Raw genomic sequence first — 10,931 nt, 5'->3', positions numbered from 1 at the left:
AAATCCATAAATTCCATAAACGTTCATGTCATGCCTTGAATTGCTCATTTTATCTGCAAATGGGATGTCTGAATCGCCTAGTGGCTCGATGGTGAGGTTTTTATTCACCTACCAACTTGAAAGGCTGGGGAGGTATTTGAAAGCTATTTTGGCATTCTGCACAGGAAGATTATTTAAATTACATTTTCAAGTATGTGTGATACCTACATGAAGCCCAGAGCGAGAATGTGAAATGTGTTTTATATTCTTACAAATACATTTTTACTTTATTTTTCAAATTAGGGATGGAAAGGCTTATTATTTTTTCTAGAACTTAAAAATAGTATTTACAAAGTTATCTAAATATAAGCTATAGGAAAGGCTCACCATGACCCTGTGAATTTCACATCCTTTCTAAGAACACATTAGAAGGAATATGATACATGCTTCTATTTCAAAAGCATAAAAATAATAGGTAGAGTTGGACTTTAGGACTTGAACATTCTATCACAGATCTGTTGCATCGGGGGGGGGGGGGGGAATGGTTTCCTTGAAGACTGTTCTGAGGATGCAACCTTGAAGGCCAAGGCTGACTCTAGCGTTTGTGGCTGTGCAAGAGATAAGCAATTGACGAAGTGTCAAGAGGAGAAAGGAAAACGGCACGTTAGGATCATCGAGCACCTTGACGGAGATCTGCCGCGAGGGCTTCTTTTCTTACTTTTTATCCTCTGAAAACTACGACAAGGATTTTAAGATGGGCTGAAATTGTGAGGTCTTTAGCTATTCCTGCAGACTGTGTTCTGGGAGCAGAAGGGAACCCCCGTGGTGCCTTTTCTTGCTTGGACCCTCTTCTTTTCAAGTCGGGAAACGCAGCCCGGGGAGTGTGGGCCGGGAGGGCTGCTCTCTGATAGCAGTTTTGCCCATGACTCCAAATAAACGTGTCATGTGCTTTTCTCTGAAAACAAGTACAAACCTTGCTGCCTCCATTCTATAATCCTAAAGCCTTCCTCACCCCAAATAAATGAGCCTAGAGAATAAACCCAGAGAGTAGCGGCTGACATGTCCAGCCTGTGCCCTTGCTTAACCTCCCTGCACCTTTGCACTGGAAGGTCACTTCTCAGTGAGAAAGCCATGTCTATGGCAATGGGGTGACTGAGGGGCAAGGGCCTGGTCTTCTGCCTTTCATCCAGTCTCCGAGAGCAGCACCAGGCTGCACTCTCAGGACTCTGGTGTCCGGGAAGTGTCTCAGGTTCGGAGCGGTTGGCAACCCTGCCCAGGCAGTCAGGGGAGGCTAGGTCAGTGCCACGTTCCCAGCTCTGCCCTGGCTGACCACAGAGCGCCAGTTATTCTGCTCTGTTCCCCTCTTGAATCTCATGCCCTGAAAACGCAGCAAGCCAGTGCCCTGGAGTCTGACCTCAGCCGGCTGGCTGCAAGGGTTTAAAATGTTTTGGGTCACGGTAACTGTGGAGAGAGCCACCGAGACGGATTTATCAAGAATATTAGAAAATGAAGTGCTGACATTTTCATCCCGTGCAAATGCAGAGTGCGAAGGGACAGGAGGAGCATTTGGCAGAAATCTGAACCCTTTTGCTTCTGATCTCGTGGTGAGTGCTGCTTTCTCTCTGCTGCTCACAATGCCCTGATTTTCTGTGATGCACCGTGCCAGAGCTGGGGAAGGCAGCCCTCAACATCCCAGAGATCCACAGGGTTATTTTCAGGACCACGGAGGCTGGGGAGGAACTGTCTAATGTCACCGACCCACTCTTTCAAATGTGGCCATTCCCAGCCTACCAGGTGGAAGACTTCCATCTCTGTTAAGTGGGTAGGCTTCGGCAGGAGCAACCCAATCATCGTTCTAGACACTGCACAGCCAAATTGGGATGGGATCGCCTCACTGTGCCCAGCTTTTCCCTAGGCTCCCGGAGGGGGGAATCCAGAGAGATAATAAGTTGGAATCTAATGGAAGATCTTTGGATTCTACAGCATTTGTGCCTTGGCTGCTGCAGTAGAGTACAGTTTCCATGTTGGTTCTCTCTGCTCTGTGACTTAAACAAATTAAAATGTCCCCTTATGCTTCCTCCATAATTGTGATGCAGTATTTATTCTGTTTGGGCATGGGCGATTAGAGCAAATTCAGAGAGATTTCTTCATCCCCTGGCAGGGCCTCCTGAAGAATGCCTAATTCTGAGTGATTTGTCAATAGAAGGACATGAGATAGAGCAAGCACGTCATTTCTATCCATCTAGCATCAATATCTAGGGTTAAAGCAAGTCACAGCATGCAGAATGTTCTGTCACAGCCCTTTTCATGGCTTCAAGAGATGCCATTATATATACATATAAATTACATATGTGCGTGTAAAACACAAACATAGAATTCCCAAACCAGTCCCCACAGGTTGTATAGGCTGGTGAAGAATTAAGCATATACTTGGATAAAGGACAAGGGTTCCGTGAACCCTTCCGAGGCAGTCCTGAACGCATGCGACTGTGACGTCTGCTCATTGCCTGGCACGTAGGACTTGCTTGGTAGAAGCTTCTCAACATGGGGATGCAGGTTTGAGAGCTACACACCCTGGAGGGCCAGCACCCATGTTCTGGCTTGAGTGCCACTTAGCAAACATGGTCATTACATTATAAAGCATGTAATAAGAGTCCACAGACTGTGGCCCGAGGCTCAAATCTGGCTTCTGCCTGGATGTCTATGTTTTATTGGAACATAGCTGAGCCCATTTGTATATGGATTGTCTGTGGCTGCTTTCAGGTTACATTGGCAGAGTTGAATCATTGTGTCGCAGATTGTATGGCCCTCAAAACCTAACACACGGGCAGTCTATCTCTGCAGAAAGTGGTTGCTCACTCCCCCATATGGGAGGAACTATCTCAGACCCTCAGAAGTCCAGGTCCCTGGAGCCCCGTCAGTACCTGTGAAATACTCGGGCTCATAAGACCCTTCTTTCCCCTGTCGCTGTTCCCACTTCTTGTGATTCAAAGGAAAACCAGAGTTGAGCAGGCGTTAATCTAGGACTCTGCACGGATGTGCATGTAGTGTCTTCTCCCTGTCCTGAAAGCCTGCCCTCCCGGAGCCCTGATTTAGAGGGGATTCTCAAAGCTTCTGATTCTGTTACCACTGTGTTCCCTGAACTTGGGAGAACTGGCCTGGGTCACCAAGAAACGGCTCCTTCTCGGTGAAAAGGAACCTGAGTAACAGGGAGCTGTCTCCACAATGGCATGGCAGGAATTGAGGGAGACAGTGGATCATGGGCATCCGAGCTTTTCCTGCAAGCCAAGGACCCCGGGGCTGGCCTGTTATTTAGGATTTCTCCTTTCAATTCAGGGTCTCACATTAGCCCTGATTTAGTATAACCACGAAGCCTCCTGATTTCATCTCTGTCTACTGTGGACATGTTTCATGTTATGGGCCTGCGAGGCCTGGGTCCCTCTGTACCCCGACCAAAGCCTGTGGGCATCACACAGCAGATGCTGGAGAGACCCAACCCGTAGAAGAGCCTGCTTCACTCTGGGCAGCTGATGATCCTGGACTTGTGCATGAAGGCCTCAACAGCTTCTCTGAATACCCAGCATCAGTAGGCTGTCACGAACCAGTGACTTCCCCTAGACTAAAATGTTTGGGGTGTGCAATCTTGGAAGCAAACAAAGCTGTGTCTACCCAGGGTGCTGCTGGGCCACCACACTACAGTGGACGGCATTTGGGCTGATGACCTGCAGCCAGCTGGTCTGCAGCCCCTCTGCCCAGGATTTCCATAGCTGCTGTCAGGAATTACCACTCTTCTAGGAATTGATTGGTTTTTCAAAATTCTCTGCTTTGCTTATTTTAGCCCTCAATGACTACAGAAGTTACTTATTTAGGTAGCCGTGTGACCCTAACCTTTCTGAGAAGAAACAAGAATAATACTGAGAAGTCTGAAATAAGCTGGTAATTCTTGGCATTCATGCAAGCCAAGGTTCAAATGCAGAGCAATTTTAGTGAACTGTGCAAACTTCTTACAAGGTACTAAAAGGCATGGTTTTGGATGCTTTGTGCCCGTCTACCTGCTCACAGAATGAGTCCTGATGAAATGCTCTTATAGGACTGTCCTTTCTTCCCAGCCACAGTGTGCCGGTTAGAGGAAAGGGTTTATGGGCATCGTTTTTAACGGATGATACTCCTGCCCAATAGAAGACAACACTGAAGCTCATGGAGGCTAAGTAAGTTGCCTACGATGAGACCTTTCTCTGTTGAGGCCTTGCAGAAATCTACACAAGCAAATGAGATTAAGCAAAGAGTCTCTTATGAAAAATTATTTGGAAGCTACTGAAATTGGTCATGGCTGGAGGCACAGAAATTCCTCCAGAGTAAGAACTACTGGGAAGAGCTTGCCTGACAAACTCAGTAGTGACAAGAAATCCTACGAAAAAGATTACACATTAGCTGTGTTCCAAGAAACCTAAGTGGCTGAGGGCCACTGGCCAGATCCAGCAGTCCCAACACTGTGCACAAGAGCAGGCTGGGGCTCTCCTGGGCCCAGGGCAAGCCTGGAGCATGCTGTGGAAATTTGGGGACAAGGTTTGTCCCTAAACAAACCTTGGGGACAAACCAAAGTGCCTGGCCTCACCAGGGTTGTTCTTTATTGGGTTTTATTAGGGGTGGCGGATGCAGAGCCGTTGACTCCACCCAGCTTCTAGGATTCTCCACAGTTAATGACTTTAGGTCTTAGAATGTTTTCCAAGGAAAATTGTAGGTATTTTAACTCGGTCATTCAACCCTTTTCTTATCGCCAAATGACTATATAAGAATCTACGTAAAAGTTACTGCATTTTCCTGGTTTTGATCTTGAGAGGCAACTCAGGCATCTGTTTCCCCGCCTTAATCAAGTGTATAAAGTGAGTGAATTCCACCTTCTCAAGTGACCTCCAGGGTTGCCCTCCAGGGATTGGTTGGGTGCTCCGAGAAGCAGGGTGGTGATCTTTCAAGATTTGGGATCTGCTGGAAGTTGGCCGTGGCTGCACCCGAAAAATGGACAGAGGCTCCCCTCCCCAGAGCAGTGCCCAGGATTCTGCATGAACCTAACTCAGGAGGGGGTGAAGAAAGAGCTTGTCTGTCTCTGTCTCCTCAGAAGCTGCTGCTTTCTCCAATATTCTGATGTGGAAAAGAGGGGTGGACGCCTGAGTTATAGCCACATTGGGCATTGGGCAGGAGGGACACCATGATGGTGGCCTTGGTGCTTGATTCACTGTCCTCAGGCATCCAGAGGGCTCTGAGGGAGGTGGGAGTGGGGGTTATCAGAGCAGATGTGGGGACCACCAGGGTGAACCTGCCCTCTGCTGTGAGTGTGTCTGATGGGGCAGCAGCTGGACTGGGATTGGTTTTAAAGTAAGATCCTTTGCGTTGACTTAAGGTGCCCAGGTCCTCAGGTGGCTTGCAGCCAGGCATCACTGTGCCATAGTTTGGAGTGAAGGCTCCTCATGTTGAGGGACACGTTCTCCCTCTGTGCCATCTTGTGCATCTTCCTGGTAAGCACCTTCAGTGTGGCCAGTGTGACCGAGGAACTGAATCTTCAATTGTGACTGATTAATTAATGTGACTTTGAGTTTCATTAGCAACATGTGACTGATGGCACCTGAGTGGAAGGTGTGTGCCCAGTATGGGGGACGTGCACTCATCATGCTGGATTCCAATGCCGGCCTCTAAATGATTGCCTTTGACATCACTGGCCAACGAGACCAGCTCTCATGCACGGGGGGGACACCCACCCATCTAAGGACATGTGCCCCTGGGAGGGTCCTCTGAGAAGGTCACCCGTACGCCCTCTCCCCACCAAGGGACTGGTAATCAGCCCCTCCAATTACAGGCGAGGAGAAGAGGCACAGGGAGGTAGGGCCCAGGCCAAGTCAGTGGAGCCAGAATCCCACCTGCATGTATCTTCCTCAAACAAACCATCTCACTGGGCAGAAAGAGTCTCAGAAGCTGGAGGATGCTGTTGAATACAATGGTCATAGTATCCTAATAGCACCAGGAAGAACCTAAAGTACAGCCTGGTTTCTCTTTGAGAGGGAGTTTGTAGGTGTGCAGCCGTCACAGTTTCCCTGGCACACATCCCGTGAGCATGCACAGCAGCGGACCTGTTTGGTTTTATACCGTTTGGTGGATTATTTCCCCCCTGGCTATGTTGGCTTCCTTCTAATTTGCTGTCTAGCTCAAGTTACTGCCAGTCACATCAGAGTCAGGTTGGGAGTCACTGTCTATACTTGTAGTTTTTCCCAAGGGAATGGGGTCTATTGATCAGTGGTCCCTGGTATCACCCTCCGCCTCCCCTGTATTGTTTTATGATATGTACAGACTCAAGTCTAGATGTCCGAAGTGGGATGGAAATGGTGACATGAACTCAAGATTAACCAAGGCTTTCTGAAAATTCCATCGTGCTAGATTACCCTAATCTCCTGTTACACTTCTTATTACTTAATAGCAACAACTGCAATTTCCCTGTGTAAATCAGAGGGGATGGCATGAAGCATTCCCTCCTTTTGTGGGTAGGCCCCTGCTCTCAGCTGGAGCAGCCAGAAGCCAAGACCAGACCTGCACCAGGTCCCTCGCCACTGGAGCGACCCTGCATCCTCAGCTCCTGCCTTGGAATTCAGAGGCTGTTTCTTCTCCTCTGCTTGCAATCCTATTGAGGAGCTGGTGCCCGCGTGGCAGGCTGCCCTGGTAATGCACTGCCTGGCTGACTTTCTCCTGCTGGCTGCCAGCTCCTGCAGCCCACAGTGGGAAGGGTGCAGATCACATCAGGCAGCCGAGCTCATCCTCAGTTCCAGCCCCCAGAACACTGGCTGAGCAAGGCGAGGCATGGTCGAGGGCACAGGGAAGGAGCAGGCATGGCGGTCCAAAGGCTGGAGTGTGTCAACCCAACACCATGCCTGGCTTACTGGTGGGTTCCTAACGGAGAACCTCACAACTGGGTCTGTCTTTAGATAATTTGTTTTTAAAGATGCTGCTGCACAATTTCAACTTCAAAAGACCATCACATCCAGCAGGCTCTTAGAGGTGCTAGACAGTGTTGGCCATGAACTTGGTACTCTTCTTTCTGCAGCCCAACTGGACACACAGGCCACCCATGGGAATGGGCATCTGTCTCCTAATCATATCCTGTTGAAGGAAGGGCACTATTTCTGTGTGTGCTCCAGAAAAAGAAAGAAAAGCATATTGTCTGTTAAATAAAACAGTATATAGTCCTGAATAGCAGTGTCAACCCAATTATTTATTATAAGCTTATAAGTCAGACTTTACTTTTCCGAATACCATCTGAACTTGTTTTCTCTTTCATAATATAGTTCCTCAGACCCAAATAGGTTCTTATTCAGATAGTATAGACTAGCATATGTGTTACGCATTATCAAGATCATAAACTTTTAGTCCCAGTAGATTAAAAGGAAAGATGCATCAGTTCATTCAAAATATAGGTTCAGATTGAATTCAAGCCCAGATAGTGAGTATATTCCCTTCAGGGGACTGTGCCACCAGTCCTGTCCCTTTAACACAGTGTGTGTAACCCCTTATAGCATGGTGCATTTAGACTACAGCCCATTCACAGAAATGCTGGCCCTGGTCTCCTTAAGGACTTGGGTTTTGAGGGCTACAGATGGACGGGGTGGTGGGCCTGCAAGAGGGCATTAGACATGGTGGGCATACATACCCTTCCCGATGGGCCTCTCCTTTCTCCAGCTCCTGAATGACCCCCAAGAGCACTTTGATGGTCTCCTGGCTGGAGCTGATCAAGTTCTCCATCATCTGAAGCTGTGCCTTGAGGTCCACCACCTCTGTGTGAGGCACGATTTGTTGGCATTCTTCACCCGCTGCCTCGGCTGTGGGACTGGGCTGGGTCTCTAGGGGCTGTTCGCTACATTCGGGGGACAGGCACTGCACTGGGGGCGAGCAGGCCAGAGCAGAGCCCGGGGGCGCCTGCAGCCCATTGAGATGCGTGGCTCTCCTCTGCTCCTCATCTGCAGGGCAGAGGGACCACTGGCTGGCAGCAGCAGAGTTTGACAAGCCAGGCTCAGGGGCCCTGGCACTGATGGCAGGTGCATACACGGTGGCGACCTCCGTCTTAAACACCCTCCCATGGGCGGGCTCCTCAGAGTCTGGGGTCCCCCCATCAGGCTTTGCTCGCCCCTGCAGCTGGTGAGCAGGCTCTTGGGAGGGAGGCCGTGAGGAGTTCTGCAGAGGACCCTCTGGATGGCCGAGCACTCCGGGGTCTCTGCAGGGCTCTGCGCAGTTGACCCCCGGAGGCTGATCCAGAGCATTCACGTGCTCCTGCGAATGGAAAACCAAGGCCGTGGTCTTGTGAACGCGCCCCGCCATGCATGGCCGGGACTCTTCCATGGGGCCCGCCTCACTCTTCTCCTTAGTGTCTGCTAGAAACCCATTGTTTTGGGTTTTGAAGGGATCTGCGGCTGGGAGGCTTTTGAGGCTCCCTTTCTTGCGGTCCAGAGGGAATGTCTGGTAACACTTTCGGAGGTCCGGAGAGGTCTGCACGCCTGTGCTCTTGGTGACGTTGGGGATGGAGCGGCGTGCGGGCACTGTCATGTATTTGCGATAAGCTGCTCTGCAGGACACGGGCTTGGCCTCCCTCTTCTCTCCTGGCTGTCCGGAGGAGGAGAGCTGCGTGTCCCTCTGCTCACTCTGGGCCTCGCAGATATCCTTAAAGCGCACCTGCAGGGCTTTGTTCCGTTTTTTAATCTGCCGGTTGGGATCCAGGGCGTATTTCATCTCCAGGGCCAGGCAGGCAGCCGGCTCCACTTCACTCTCGGGCGTTGTGAGTTGGCATTTGCCGGATTCCTTACTGACCATGGTTCCTGCATTCAGAGACAGCAACAGAGGTGTCACTGGATCAGAAATACACAGGCAAACACCGGCAGTACAGACTTCTAGCCAAAATTACAACTGCCGGCTCCCTAATTATTTTTAAACAGGTGAGGTCAGCCTTTCTGTTAAGAAAAATCCGGCGGGGAGTTGCTGGCAGGCACAGCAAGAGCCGCTTCTCAGATGTTAAAGCCTGCTTGCTTTTCCACGTGGGATACGCTCGGCTTTCTTTTGATAGTAATGCATGTTTCCCCGTTAGACCAACCTGTTGTACTACCTTCATCAGGGACCCCAGGATGCGTCCTCGCCTGCCTTGCACATTCTCCTTCACACGTGTCTCCACTTGTAGGCAGATGGCTCACAAACACAACTTACTGGGCTTTTACTCTTTTTTTTTTTTTTTTTGGAGGATGATGTGATTAATCTATTACTGGAATCCAAAAGAGCTGCTGTTTTAGGGGCTTCCTGGGATTCCAGGTCCCAAGCAGATACGTGAGGAGGGCCTGCGGCGAAGAACTGAAATGAATAGATCTAGTTGGCTGTGGTGGGTCCCCTGGGGGCTGGCCATACACCTGCCTGGCAGTGCCATCAAGGACACACTGTGGGGGGAAGGTTTATTTCTCATGGGTTAACACATAAAAGGCATTTGGGTTTCCCGGCTTTGACAAAAGAGAGCAGTAGCAACTCTTTTCTTGGATTCCATGGAGAGTGGTATTTAAAAATACTTTAAAAAAAAAAAAGAAATTATTCATTCTAGAATCAAGTTTTGTGTTTTGATCACAGCCTCTGAAAATGAAAACAATGGTAGTTGTTTAGTCCTTAAATCCTGAAAGAAAATAAAATCACGAGGCTTTATGTTAATCATGCAAATTCATCCTGGGCTGAATTATTAAATGCAGCTAAAAAGATGCAGGTGGCCGATGAGTCCTCTTGGGGAACACCAGTGGGTGAAATGCCCTCACTTTATTAGGCAGATCTACAGCTGCTTATTGTACAGGGAATAAGTTTCCTGAAGGCTGAACCTAAAGCAAGAAAATACAGTTCGGTGTGTTGTTTGGGGCCTAGGTTTTACTTTTCCACTGTTTTGAGAAGCGTACAGTGAAGCCATGAGGGCCCAGGAGAGGGTCCTGTGCAGAGTGCTGGCGGCTGGGGCCATGTGTCCCTAGGAGCAAGGTCATGGACACTAGCCAGTGTACTGCACTGCCCAGCCGAGTGTTGACAGACCTCAGGTGTTGTCCTGGAGCCTGTAGACCCAGCCCAGAGACTTGTAGCACCAACTGCCAGAATCTGTGGGCCAGAACCTCCACTCATCTGTGTACGGAAGTCTATGTCCCTGAAGGCCAATGCCACCCTTCCCATTTCAAGGAGGAAACAAGAGTTCTGAGAGTTTAAATTGCTTATTTTGCATCACACAGCAAGGAAGAAGCACAGCTTGGAACAAAGTTCTGATCCACCATACCCACCTCCACTGATTCTAACGGACCCAGGTGTCCACCGCCTCCCCACATCCTTAGTCAGCCTCACAGGCCAGTTCAGGGGAAGAAGAGAGGAAACTTCACAGCCCCTGTCTGGGAGTGTGTTATACCCCTGGCCTTCTCTACAGTAGTTCTTCTGTTCAGTTGACCTCTGCATTTTGGACCAACATGGTCCTGGCACCTTGCAGACCAACAACAGTGCTTACTGAATGAAGGGCTCAGAAAAATCAAGTTCTTCCTACATTATGCCATGAACTAACTGCTAGCCGTGTTTGAGGTAACAGAAAGTAATCTCTGCAGCATCTGATCTAGCTCAGGCTAGGGTCCTCAGTTGCTCTGGACTGGCGTGGCGGGCCGGGCAGCTTGTCGTTGGAGGCACTCTCCACCGCAGAGCAAAGTGTTCCCGGCAGCAGCCCTGACTCCAACCCACTCCCTGGAGGCAGCACACCTTCCTCCTGGTGTGACAGTTAGAAATGTCTCTAGGCATTGCCGAATGAGCCTGGGGGGCAAAACCATCCCAGCCGAGACCACTGTTCCAGCCATTTCAGCCCTGAATGTCTCAGGCTCCGTACCATCATTCCCCCCATGTCCCGAAAGGCAAGGCTTGCAGAGAAAGCAAAA

General features: G+C 49.6%; 2 protein-coding genes across 10 annotated transcripts in view; one reads left to right on the top strand and one right to left on the bottom strand.

The window, feature by feature from the left end:
- Positions 1–10,931, top strand: part of Dock1 (dedicator of cytokinesis 1) — a 461,323-nt gene that overhangs the window by 208,395 nt on the left and 241,997 nt on the right. The window lies entirely within an intron of this gene.
- Insyn2a (inhibitory synaptic factor 2A) overlaps positions 1–10,931 on the bottom strand; it is a 55,894-nt gene that overhangs the window by 28,803 nt on the left and 16,160 nt on the right. For 4 of the 5 annotated variants that reach the window (XM_078024328.1, XM_078024317.1, XM_078024313.1 and 1 more), the window contains one exon: positions 7,670–8,828. In XM_078024328.1, coding sequence (XP_077880454.1) covers positions 7,670–8,828 — 1,159 coding nt within the window. Of the gene's footprint in view, positions 1–7,669; positions 8,829–9,100; positions 10,924–10,931 lie in introns of those variants that run through there. The other variant, XM_040271764.2, reaches the window with a different exon arrangement.

Source organism: Ictidomys tridecemlineatus, chromosome 1 (genome assembly GCF_052094955.1).
Source record: "Ictidomys tridecemlineatus isolate mIctTri1 chromosome 1, mIctTri1.hap1, whole genome shotgun sequence".
Lineage (NCBI taxonomy): Eukaryota > Metazoa > Chordata > Mammalia > Rodentia > Sciuridae > Ictidomys > Ictidomys tridecemlineatus.
This window is presented reverse-complemented; position numbering and strand designations above follow the sequence as displayed.